Genomic DNA, 13,773 nt, shown 5'->3' with positions numbered 1-13,773 from the left:
TTTGAATAGACATTTTGAACAAGTGTATACAAGCTATAAAGCATTTAGTATTTTATGCATAATTACAAATTAGGTAAAACCAGCATATCATATAGTTCCTGCAAAAGAGATACTCTACCATTAACACTGTGTTGAAATACAAAACAAGTGTTTCCAGTAAAACAATCACTGAACTGCTGTATTTGGGAAAAATGCTGTTACTGGTTCAGTACACCTATGGAGGGACGTAAGTCCAAATTAAATTATTATATTTTGGTCTTTAAGTCATACACAAATCAATAAGAATAGTTCGCTTCCATCTCAATACTGCACTGAAGGCTATACTCTTCCCTCTTGTTATCTGAGTTCCTCTTCTGTCTATTTCATATTTCTCAATTATTACAGGAAGTTAATGCTTGAATGAATAAACAAAAATAAATAGATTCTATTTTCCACTAATTCAATCAATATGTGTCTCACCAAGTATATTTGTCCATGCTATCTGTATATGCTTGTCTCTGTTTCCTCCTAACCATTTCTCCCCCTCCTCCTCTACCTCTCTTTGTCTGTGTGGCTGCTGGCGACACTAGTATCGATGTAAGAGATGTTTTCTCTCATTAATTTATCAGCTTAGCAGAGGAGGGAGGCCTCAGCACGGGGAGATAATGGCTGCCATTTGGCCAAGGTCAACAGTCAACACATTCCTCAGTCGTTCAAATATAACCACACATTAACTTGTGTGCACCAATACCACCCCCCCCCCCATCCACACACACACACTCTTACACAGACACACAGACACACACACACACACACACACACACACACACACACAAACAAAGCCAATAGATTGTGGTAACACTGTCCTGTCAATGACGGTTTCATTCTATTACAAAGTTAATACACTGATCCTGATCTAAAAATCACTTGAATATCAGAATGGTCAACTTCAGATAACAGCTATAGATAACAGCTACAGACAAATAAAGGACTTTACCTCATCAGAACCCAGATGACCCAGGATATCTGCATTTGTTTAGTAGCTGGAAAGTCTAATACTATTAGTCTAATATTTTAATAATGTATTTGCTAAATTCTTCAAGGTTGTAATCAGATTATAATAATTTTGGTGTGGGAAATTGTGATCGTCAGAGGTTTGAGATGTCTTCTGTAAATGAGGCAAGAGGAAAATTTAATCAACATAAATGTATACATAGGTTTTGTTTTACTCCTAAGCTTAACAGGAAGTTGGAAATGTCAGACTGAGACAGGAACTTTTTTACTTGCCATTTTGATGAGTAAATTTGTCAACCAATTTTGGACTTTGCAGTGATTAAGGTCAGGGCTTTCATGGCTGCCCAAATGATCTTCAGATTATGGAAAAGGAAATCCTCTCCAGATATTAAGAAATGTAGGGAATCTATGTTGGAAATACTATCATATGAACAAATGTTAGCTGTAATGAATAATGAAGTTGAAAACCTTCAGAGGACATGGTAACGCTTGCTCGCTCAAAGCATTGCTGGGACACTCTGATGATCTTGTTGTATTACTGTAACTGCTAAATGTTTGTTTGTTGTTCCTAGTGGGTGTATTTCACACAGGTCTTTGGGTATTTTGTAACTCTACAGAGTAATAATACGGTTTGTTTGTGCTGTCTGTTTGTACATGTTTAAGTCAATAAAAACTTTAATTACAAAAAAGAGAATGTCTTCATTGCACATGAACATGTGGGCTAATATTTGAAAATATATAAGAACATAAAATCCTTAAACATGGAACTCCATTGAGCCCACTACTGGAAAAAAAAAGTTTATTTACAACCTAATGCCGTTACAGGGGAAAATCCTGACAGATGGGTAAAAAGCAACAACAAATCAAAACACAACAACTCTCAATACAGAAACTAAAACCACAAAGCAGAAGACATGATATACATGCAGTCTACCAGGGTCGTTGCTAATTTAACAGATGCACTGTCTGTTTTCGTATCACCAAGGAAGGGCTCAGCCTCAAGAGTCTTTCGATGCCCCTCATCATAACCATTGCAAAAGTCTGGCTGTTGGTCATGGTGACTTTTTTACCACAGGGACGCCAATATATTCTGTTTTTTTTTAATTCCCCGATTTTGGTCCCTTTGCTATTTTCCTTTGGTTTGTGCCTAATGAAGCACATGCCTTTTCTTGTAGGCTAGATGTTGTTGAATGATTCCCCATAAACAGTTTGCAATTGTGTTTTGTTGTTTTGATTTCCAAGTTTTTATGATGTTGATGTTGATTTGCACTTCACACCCACCATATATGTGCTTCAAGCCACACTTTTAAGTCTTTTCATAACCTTAACAACAAGCATTAAATTGCCTCAACAATACAATAAAATATTAAAATTCTTTATTTGATCTAGATATTGTAGGAAAATAAATAAAACACTATACAGATACAGTCATGAAAGACTTTTTATTGTTATAATTCAGGTGCCATTGCTTTTCAGTGTATAATTTATAACTATGGTTTCCAGGAATTACATTGCAACAAATACAGAAAAATAAAGGTTGTTTATGAACAACACTTAAGTGTTTATTAAGATTCATTGCCATATTTGGTCATTAGTAGAAAAATATGTCACATATTGATCATACGTAATGCATACACTAATTTGTGTGTGTATGTATGTGTATATGTGTGTATGTGTGTGTGTGTGTGTGTGTGTGTGTGTGTGTGTGTGTGTGCATGTCTCTGTGTGTGTGTGTGTGTGTGTGTGTGTGTGTATGTATGTGTATATGTGTGTATGTGTGTGTGTGTGTGTGTGTGTGCATGTCTCTCTGTGTGTGTGTGTGTGTGTGTGTGTGTGTGTGTGTGTGTGTGTGTGTGTGTGTGTGTGTGTGTGTGTGTGTGTGTGTGTGTGTGTGTGTGTGTGTGTGTGTGTGTGTGTGTGTGTGTGTGTGTGTGTGTGTGTGTGTGAATTGACCAGATCAGACAGGCACTCAAGAACAGGCCAGCTATCTGCTTAAAATTTTACCCACCAACTGTGTGTGCTATTCCTCCAAATGTTGACTTTACCCAGCACAATTTGTGAACCATTACACAATACAGAGGCTTAGATCAATGTGCATACTGTTGGTTTAGGAATAGTCTTGTACGTGAAAGGCCATTGAACCTCAGTAATGCAACTCAAACATGTTATGGGAGCAATGACCTTTTGCCTTTAAGAATCACAAATGGTAAAAAATTCTTCCCTAATTTACAAATCAGGGCCATAATCTCAGTTTAAATGTCAGTCTCAACAACTATAATCATTCCTCATATTAAAAACTACTGCGAACATATTGCATGACTATCAATCAGTGCCCTGCTATCTATCTGTATTCCTGATGTTCTGAAGGTTCACTCAATCATTAACCTAATCTACTTACTGAAAAACTCCCACTCACAGTGTCTGCATGAGAGCTCAGTGATAAGCTATTTGAAGATGAAGGTGGTGATGGGACAACGATCGACATGGACTAAACTGTTTGCTAATCTGTGGCTACTTTGATTTGCTGGGAAATCAGGAGGCAGTAAAATAGAGCAATGAGGGTCTGCATCTTTATGTGGGAAACTTATGTATCCAGCAACATATGTTTCAACAGCAGATTTTACATTCAGTGATATAAACTTTGTCACACTCACAGTTTCTTGTTTTCTGAGGTCAGGTGGCTTCCGGAGTGTATTTTTTTTTTATGAAAGCTAAAACAAATTTGCATCATACTGTGCACATTATCATAAAAAATGTATGGTTATTTGAAATTGTTACAATAAAGGACTGGTGCACATAGGCGCAACCAGAGTTTTCTTCACCAGCCAGAATCTTCGGTTCAGGTTATACACAGCTACGGTAGGACCCTCACGTCCAGAGGGCAGCTTGAAATAAATTAAACATATAACAACAATTTCCAGGCCTGTGCATCAATTGTGATTTCTTTCGAGTTTGAAAAATTCACCCAAAACAATTAATTAATTTTTACAATTTAATGCAGATATAGGTTTAACCAAGTAGCTAATTAAGCAGTTAACTTGACCAGGTATACATACAATTATTGATGCATCAATGACGTTAGGCTTATCCGAAACCATAAATCATATAATATATTGTGAAGGTATCATATAGTGAATAACTGCATTTATTTTATGTATTAGTTTGCAAATAATAAGTAAAGTTTTTTGTGTTATTCTTGGTTGCAATTATTCAATATATGTTTTGTCTACGTAAAAGATCTAATTACCTCCTCTCCATCATACCTTTTCTTATAGTTTTTCTTGCTTTTGTAAACTAAACCATAGGAGGGTAGCGCAGTCTTCCCTATATTTTTCCTTGGGAAAGATACTGAGCATCAAATTCCCAATTCTCATAGAGAAAGTCCTGCACTGAATGAATGATGAAATAATTAGTTAAAGAGGGTGAATGGAAAACACTTAACAGTAAAGCGCTTTCAGTGGTGAGCCAGACTAGAACAGCGCTAGATATAGACCATTTACCATTTACTCAAAAATCCCTCCAAAAAATTATATTATTGTAGTTAGGGTTGCAAAATTCCGGGAATATTCAAAGTTGGAAACTTTCCATGGGAATTAACGGGAATATACTGGAATTAACGGGAATAAACGGGAATATATGGGAATTAACGGGAATAAACTGGAAATGTTGTGGATAATTTATACTGTTTTGTAACTGTTTTTACCTTGTCATATACAGACATAAATATAAACATTTTGTTTTGTCTTAGGCTTATTTGAGCCCTGAGGAAACTTTGGGCACTTGACTATATGCTTCTGCATCGTTGTGTCATTCTTAACATAGGTCTTTGCACAGTATTTGCAAATGTACACAGCCTTTCCTTCTACATTGGATGGGGTGAAATGCCTCCACTTTCCACTCCTTTGCAACCCTAATTGTAGTACATAAAACTGGATTATTAGTTAAGTAGATGAAACATTCCAGACTACCAACAGGGTCCGATTAAACCAGTGGAAAGAAAAAAGGAATCACCTAACATGGGAAATAATTTCACTTAATTCCAACTATAAGTCAAATGATTCATCTTTGTGTATAATTAAGTCACAAGATAAAAAACTACAATCTACAAATAATATTAGATCTATCTCATGTGAGAGAGGCCAATCATAGCTACATAGGTAGCATATTAATTGGGTTTTAATCCGATTAACATGATTGGCCGCAGACCATATGATTTGTTTAACAAGTAGCCTGGGAATATACAACACATTCTTAAAAAGAATGTTCCCCTTGTGAACTCAATATTTTGCTCGTTCAAATTATGACTATTTAATGGCCATGTACGATAAAGGCCAAACTTGTCTTGATATGTTTAAATACTATAGGCTATATATTTTGATTTATTAACTTGTTTAAATTCATTTATATTTCAGTTTTTTGCCAAAATGTCGTAATTTATTGATTTTCTTTTTCCTGTAGCAATTTGGAAAATACTAATTACTAAATCGCAATGAAATTCTAGCTGAGTTTGACAAAATTATTCTTATCAGAAAATGTGTGTGTTATTATTAAAAGCAATTAACCACATAATTATTTGGTATGTATTGATTTCATATATCATATTTTAAGGCAACAGCTTAAATTAAGAATGTTTCTCATTTTAAACAACATACAGTACAAGTCATTTACAGTGGTCAATATAACAAAGTGACAATCAAAACGAATATGTTTTAAATACAAAAAGACGCGTCATGGGAGGATTAAGTGATGTAAACGTTACCTAAATATTACACTAGTAACAATTTTGTCAAGCTGTCTGAATGGAGATGCGTGACCAGAGTCAGTTGTGAGAAGATTCCGCTGGCCTTCATCATCCAGCTCTAAATGTCCATTGGATCCAGTGTCATTGTTGATGATTCACTTCAGAACTGCAGTTTCCGTGTGTATTCTTCGTCATCCACTATGTCTAGCTCCTGGTCAGTGTCGTCTGATGTCACGTTAGAGTCCATTGCTGTGTGCAGATGTTGCGGGGACACAGAGCGCACATAGACTGTCTGCTTCTGTTCCGGGCTCTGCATCACGGTCACCTCGATCATCTCATCACCTTTATTACTCCTCCCAGCTGGACTGTCATTCTCCAGCTCCCTCTTACCTCCCTGAGGATTCTCCTGAAAGAAATTGAAACAGATGATTTTATGAATGAAGGGTCTGGACAACTGTATACTTGTTTGAACAGAATTATTTTTAATGCTTGTCATGTGACATTTGCCAAAAGTCCTCACCTGTTTCAGTCTTCGCCACTTCGCACGTCGATTTTGGAACCAGGTTTTAACCTTGGAGAAGGAACAATTTAAACCAAAATATATCTTAATAAATTCCATTTAGCTAAAATCCTGCTCCAGATAAAATGTGCCATTTTAACATCAGTTATTAACGAATTATAATATGTTTTTATCCGAACAGATGAGCAATTGTCAAAGAAGATTTCAATATTGAAACATGTCAGTTTGTTCTGCTGGTAGGGACTATTAATTGACTGAAACTTCATCATCGTCCACAATCTTAATAGTGGAATGCACACCGCATTAAAGGGCACATATTATAAAAATTCCACTTTTGTAGTGCTTCTACACGTTAATTTGGGTATCTGGCATGTCTACCGTCCCAAAAACTTTGGAAAAAAACAACTCCCACAATTTGTTGTGGTTCCTCTATGTCAGAAACGATACGCTAGAGTGCGTCGAATGGGATTACGACCGAAAAATACGTCATTTTCCAAACATGCCCATGTAGGGAGTCTAGCTACATGGCCTTGGACAACCCCCCACCATCATCTCATCGGCTCCGGGGAGAGACGGCCTGGCTCCCCGGCTGGAGCCGGGCCAGTGGAGCCCGGGCTCCACCGTCTCTCCCCGGGGAGATGGTGGAGCGCATTAGCTCGCGTCAGCTCGCAAGCTAGCGTTAGCTCACTGCTGCTACCCGTCAGACATCTAAGTGGCCGCATAAACATGCCGATCGTCGAGGCGGAGACCCCCGGGACACCTCTCAACGTTGACTCAACAGTGTGGAAGCAGTATGCTGCTGCTGCGCCAGCTCCAGCTCCCACTGCTCCCACTGCGGGGCTGCGCTGGGGAGCTGGGGCGCTGGGGCTCTCGCAGCCAGGCTTCGGCCCACCTGACTCTGGTTCAAAACTATATGGTTGCAAGATTGTATATTTGTCTCCAGTAGCCATATTTCTACAGAGGTAATGGATAGCTAAAAATCTGGGCGCTTGTATCTCGTGAAGGAGGGGTGAGGGGGAGAGGGGGGGGGGGGCACTCAAAACAGGTCAATCTTAGGGGGGCTGTTTTAAACAGGGTAAAAAGGGTGCTGATTTAAATGATCCTTGTGGTATTTTACCAAAATATGTTACAGACATTTCATTAAAACCCCAATGAACCATATCAACTGTGGTAAAATGGGCATACGATGGGTCCTTTAAATCAGACCATAGAGGCTTGTGCCAGGACTACACCATGAGCTTGACCTTAAACAAATACTTAAAATACAAACCCAATTAATAACTTCTATTAACAAATAAATATCAAACATTGTAACAGATCATTAACACTGTCGGGCATAGTACTGCTGCAGTTAAAGTAACAGATGTTTTAATTTCTAGAGAATTAATCTAAATAATATAAAGTAATGGGTATCGAAGACATGTCAGGCTTTGTGTTTTTTCTCTCCCATAGTTTGTGTTTTCTCTCTCTCTCTCATTTAAAATTATTAATTATTATTATTATAAACTGGTGCTTTTATCGTTGCATCGATAAAATGTCATTCTTATTTCATTTAATTACAAACACCCGTCTGCAGTCTCTCTCTCTCTCTCTCTCTCTCTCTCTCTCTCTCACATTGAGTCTGATTCTGCTTGAGGTTTCTTTATGTAATTATACATTTTTCCATTCATTCTCACCTGTCTCTCGCTGAGCTGCAGCATCTTTGCCAACCGCTTCCTCTCTGGAGGAGAGAGGTACTTTTGCGTCTCAAACTTCTTCTCCAGCTCAATGGTCTGGTCGTTAGAAAACCGGACCTGGCCGCCTTTTCTCTTGTGCAGCGGCCGCTGCATGAAGGGAGCCCATAACAGCGGCTTCCCTTTAGAGGAGGGAGGGCAGAACAGCGCATTTAATACAAGTCCCCACAAAGTTGCATTATATACGAGATCATTCGCCATCATTTTGACTGTTGAATGTGGCAGGCCTGCTCATTTTATCACTAATGTTCTGTTAAAGGCAACGTTATTACATTTTCCCAATTGAAAGTTAAAGGTTTTCAGATTCCTCTCGCTATGGAAAACCTTGACGGTCTAAAATCTAATGAATCGAAATTGAAGATTGATCACTTTCTAGTTTTTCAAAATATTTACACAGACTGCTTATATAGCAGTCTGTGTAAATATTATAGAGTTTTAAAAATGGAATCGAAGGAAAGTGGACAGACACTGAAAATAAAAATAAAAAACTTAGGAAGACTTTCAGATCATGTGCATGCGACCCATGTGCACACATTCATTAAAACATCTGATTGTGTAACACACTAACAGTCTCACTGTACTTTATGATTCAATAAAAATAAGATAAAGTGGTCAAAGTGTACAGTTAGAGTTCAGATAAATTAGGAAATATTGTGAATCGTTGAGCTAAATTAATCTTACAAATCGTTTTGGGGGTTGTTTGAAATGACTGTAAAGGTTTATTGAGAGAAAGGACGCAGCAGTGGGTTCAGGCCTGGTTTCCTCTGCAGTTAACGGCCGGGAAGACTTCCCCCACCCCCCACCGGCCTGCTGCATGCTGTCTTTAAAGGAAGGTCGTGACAGACTAAAAACTATGGCCAAATATCCGCTGCATGTGCTTCCTCCTTTGTGGCGTGATTATAGGCGATAGCATCTACCAACAGACACAGACTCACTGACACAATATAAATCTGTTGCGGTCGAAACTGCTGTCAAAGACCTTACTGCGGCTCTTTTCCAAAGGAAGTTAGCTAATCCAGGCCCATGTGATCTGTTTCTAAAAACAAAAAAAATGTCGTGAAATTCCAAATGATTCTGTAAAAATGTCATGTCCTTTATTCTGGAGTATTATGATGGATATATTGTTTACTGTTATGATTAATACAATGTCGAGATCACACAAACATTGACTTCTTGGTGTCGACATCTTTTCTCTCTGATGACCTTAATTTACCGGCTGTTTATTTCTATTAAAGTAAAATAGCTGGGCTACGGTGAAGCTGAGCTTGCTAGATGAATTAAGAACAGCTAAGAGGGTTGAGATAGTGTTAAAACTGGAGAAAATCCGTTTCAACTGCTAATAAGCTTTAGATAAACATCTATATAATTTGCTGTCTTAGATTTAAAATGGCATTGTATTGTAGCGGTTCTTTTTAAATGTGCTATATAATATAAGTTATATAAAAATAAGACTGAATTTTACTTTATTGTGTATTATTATGATATTATTATTATTGTCATTATTATTATTATTACTGCTGACTGTAGCAGCCGTTTGTATTTCTTCTCCGTTATCTCTGATGTTGTGTTTTACAGAGCTGTTAAGTAGCCAAAAAAACCTCGAGTGAATTTCATCATCAAACTTTGATTTGCTTTAATGCAAGTCGGTCATTCCGTAACCTCAATAAAGTTTAAAAAAAAAAAAAAACCTTTATTATTGTTGCCTGCTCTCAAACTAGCCTTTATCTTTTCTCCAAGATCCTATTAGGTCTGTCGTGCTGCTTTATTTTCTTCTCGCCGCTAACCATGTTACATCCTCGCTGGCCAGCCAGAGGAAGTGTAACAATATGTGAAAAACGGATCCCGGGCTATCAGAGGCCGAGTGTTTCCTGAATATGTCTGTATTGAGGATGTCGATAAAATAATCAGCAGCGTGCAGCGGGCTCCCGAGGAAGTGACTGGCCGGGTGAGCCAGGAAAACATTTAACAGCTTCTGAAAGCAGATTTATTCCTATTGACAGGCTTGCGGCTTCCGTTATGAACGGAAAGGCCCAGCTTGTTTAGCGCAACACAAAGTCAGTCGTTCCGCTTGTCACGCAAAGCGAAAGGGAGACAACTATTCATAAGAAAAAGAATGCGAGCCATTAATAGTAGACATAACCTCTGCCCCCAGTGTCTATATGTGACGCTTACATTTGATCCAGTTACCACATTTGAACCAGGACCTGATAAAGCTGGCATAGAGGAGAGAGAGAGAGAGAGAGAGAGAGAGAGAGAGAGAGAGAGAGAGAGAGAGAGAGAGAGAGAGAGAGAGAGAGAGAGAGAGAGAGCGAGCAGTGAAATACCAAGTGATTTAGAGCACAAATATGTTTAAGTCGCCGCCTCACTTGCGCCTCTGATGTTTCAGAACAATGGGAGTCAGGAAAACGAGTCAAGGCTATCCCCCCCCGCCAACCAACCCACACACACACACACACACACACACACACACACACACACACACACACACCCACACACGCACACACACACACACACACACACACACACACACACACACACACACATACACTACCACCACAGCAGACTGAATGGAATGAAGGGCCCCAAATATGTCTGTTGCAATGACAATGTGACCCATATGTTAGTGGTCAGGCACAACTGTTTCTTCAGGACTGACACGAGCCGAACACTCAGAGCAACAAGCTGCTGTAGCCGATCAACCTTCCATAATAAAGCCACTAAATAAAATAGCTTACACTTCCAAAACTCCACACTCACTTAGCCTATGTATAGGTTATATGTAACTATACGATCGCGAGCTCGATATGCAAGCATGACCAAGCGTGATACACTATGCAAAATTGGTTTCGTTGGTACTGAAACGAAGTTTGTGAAAAATAAAAAAAAACATCGTTTTAATGCACAGTATGTTAAGTGCTCTCACATCATCTACGCAAGTCTGACTGTTGGGCTGAAATAGGCTAAATTTAGATCAGTTAGTTTCTCTTGCAGAATCTTCAGGGACTTTTTCTGTGAATTACGTACACGAGCAAACAACACTTATGCCTACAACCCAAATTATCTTTGAGTTTCACGCAAGTCATTTGCCCAACTCACCGAGCGGGTCGCGCCTCAGCAGAGCCTGTGCGTACTCCCCCATGGAGCGGTTGTGCTGGTGGTGGAAGGGGTAGATGGGGCCAGCGAAAGCCCCGGCGGAGGCGTACGTCGTTGTCAACATTGCAGCTGCATGGTGAGACAGCGCCGCGTGGATCGGCGTGGGTTCATAAATCGGCGCCCGGTACGGTGAGATTACACTCGTGAACGAAGAATTGGGCGATGCAAGAGTCGGTGTTGGGATAATCAGCGTGGAGCAGGAGGAGGATGAAGAAGCGGAGGATGAAGAAGAGGAGGGAGAGTAGGTAGTAGAGGCAGTCGTCCCCAGAATGTCCTCGATGTAGAAGGGAGTCGGATGAGCCGGCTGGATCGGAGTTGGTGCAAAAAGCGGGACGCTCATGGTGCTGTTTGCCGCCACAGTGCACTGGAACTCAGTTTACAGTCTCACAACAGCGTTCCTATTTAACGGCCACGTCTCTTTCGTTTTTAAATAATACCCTCAAGTTTTTACATGATATTAACCATGTACTGTAACTTTGAAAGAAACCTTCAGTCTGCGGGCTGCCCTTTACAAACCAAACACAGTCCCTCTGGTTTGTGGATAACACCGTTAGAGTGTTTTGGTGTCCATCACGTTGCAACGGTGAACAAGCAGATACTCGGTCCAACTGTTGAGGCTGTTATCTGGCTGCAGGCGGAGGTGGGTGGTGATAAGTGCGGTCAACTTCCTGCAGGTGGCCAACGGCCAATCCTGATTGGCTTATTTTCAGCTCCAATGGCGCCACAGTGATCGAGATGGCACTGTAGAAGAGATTCTTGTATTTCAGGGGAATCAGTAGGCTATTCCGCAGCTACTGAGACACACACACACACACACACACACACACACACACACACACACACACACACACACGCGCACACGCACACACGCACACACACACACACACACACACACACACACACACACACACACACACACACACACACACTGATAATAGAAAGTCAAAAAATTATCTCTCTCCTGAAAACATTGGTTTCATTGTTTGTTGTTATTGTTTTAAGCTCAATAATGCAAATGTATAGTGCTTATAAAGTAGTAACACTTTATTGTATTTTATCATTTAGCTGTAAGCTTAATACCGAAGCGGGGACTTGTCTTCTGCTTCTTGTCTCCTTTGTCTTGTATTTGTATCAAGTTCCCCTGGACAAAGACTTTCATAGGACACCTCCACCTAGAATCGTTCTCCCTTGTATCCTTCCAGTTAACTTAACTTTATTTAACCAAGTTACATCGTTGGTAGAAACCTTTGATAATGTTGGAGATTGAGAAAAAACTGTCTTTGCAAATTCAAATAAATAATAAGTGTCTTCAACATCATTAAACAAATTACTAAAAGAAAACCGTGATACAGGTAAATGAGCAGAGCATAAATCGCTACAGCTGTATTAGAAAAATAAATGAATACAAGAATCATACATATACAGTAAGCAGGTATTTAATTCTGAAGCATCAGAGTCTACATTTTACAGTTACAGCTGTATAGTATATGCTTCACTGAGCTACTTGACCTTTTAAAGAATACGTTTTTATCAGTAACTTAGTCCAGACTACTACTTAGGGGCCTTAAAACACTTTGGGCCCCACACCACCACACAAATGCATATACTGAACCATGTATGGCATGTATTTGGTTGATCTATAGGAAATTTTACATTTACGTTTAAAACTACCTGAATCAATAAGTTATATTTTATAGCTCACTGTAAATAATATTGTGTACTGTAGTTACGAGTTGTGGAATTTAACACTGCAGAACAGGGACATAAGAGAAAAAGAACACCCAGAGGGCATGTCCTAAAGTCGCTGTATGATCTACTTGCGTTAAATGGCTCTCTGAAACAGTTTAGTGTTATCGAACAAGGTAATGTGCAGGATAACTGCAATCCAATGGCCTAACAGCGCAGCAGAATAGCGAGTGATTAACTCATGATTTCCATGTTTGGAATTTCCTGTAAAATTTACCTATCAGTGCGGATTACGCTTATTTCCCAACACACGTTTCCGCAAAGTGTTAAACAAATAACAGAGTCGTGTGTTTTCAAAGCCACAATACTGTCAGTACCGCTGCCTCTCTCATGCGTCTGTGACCAGTTGCACGTGTTATAGTCATGTAGTTATGTTGTAAGCAGCTGAGCTCAGTTTGCCCCAGCTCAGGCTGCGCTAACTATTGCTTCTTACCAATAATCGTGCGGACAAATACGAGCAGATTGTTCGATTGTCTGACGGGTCTTTAAAACGCGCGCCCAAGCCTGCCAACTTTCTAACGGCTGTAATTTAGATAAAGTAGACTCAGAGTGCAAACAGGGATATAAGCAGCCTTGAAGACATGAAAGAAGTCACTAAAGGACTAATATTTGGACGGAGACAATGATTACAGCTAATTGATCTGTCCAGCGTCTGGTGGCGTCAGACCGCTGTTCACAAACGATTGAAAACTTTACGACAGAGACGCTAGTGCTGCTTCGTAGCAGCTGGCGCCACATCTCTGTCTGTCTGTCTGTCTATTTATCTATCTGTCTGTCGATCCATCCATCCATCCATCCATCCATCCAAAACAAATTCAATACAATTATCGCCTTCAATTCATTTTATAATTATTGTATCAAATCTAAGACACTAACTGTCTTCCCAC

The 13,773-nt window shown here is 39.5% G+C and overlaps 1 protein-coding gene across 1 annotated transcript; it reads right to left on the bottom strand.

Moving 5' to 3' along the window:
* Window positions 1-3,549: 3,549 nt before the first annotated feature.
* hhex (hematopoietically expressed homeobox) lies at window positions 3,550-11,748 on the bottom strand. The gene is made up of 4 exons (XM_061094474.1): window positions 11,084-11,748; window positions 7,931-8,109; window positions 6,255-6,305; window positions 3,550-6,140 (listed from the first exon to the last, which is right to left on the bottom strand). The coding sequence occupies exons 1-4, from the start codon at window positions 11,478-11,480 to the stop codon at window positions 5,895-5,897; spliced, it is 873 nt and encodes a 290-aa protein (XP_060950457.1). The 5' UTR covers window positions 11,481-11,748; the 3' UTR covers window positions 3,550-5,894.
* Between the last annotated feature and the right edge of the window lie 2,025 nt (window positions 11,749-13,773).

The sequence above is a fragment of the Limanda limanda genome, chromosome 21, assembly GCF_963576545.1.
Source record: "Limanda limanda chromosome 21, fLimLim1.1, whole genome shotgun sequence".
Taxonomy (NCBI): Eukaryota; Metazoa; Chordata; class Actinopteri; order Pleuronectiformes; family Pleuronectidae; genus Limanda; species Limanda limanda.
The sequence above is the reverse complement of the archived record's forward strand: the minus strand, read 5'-3'. Positions and strand labels throughout refer to the sequence as shown.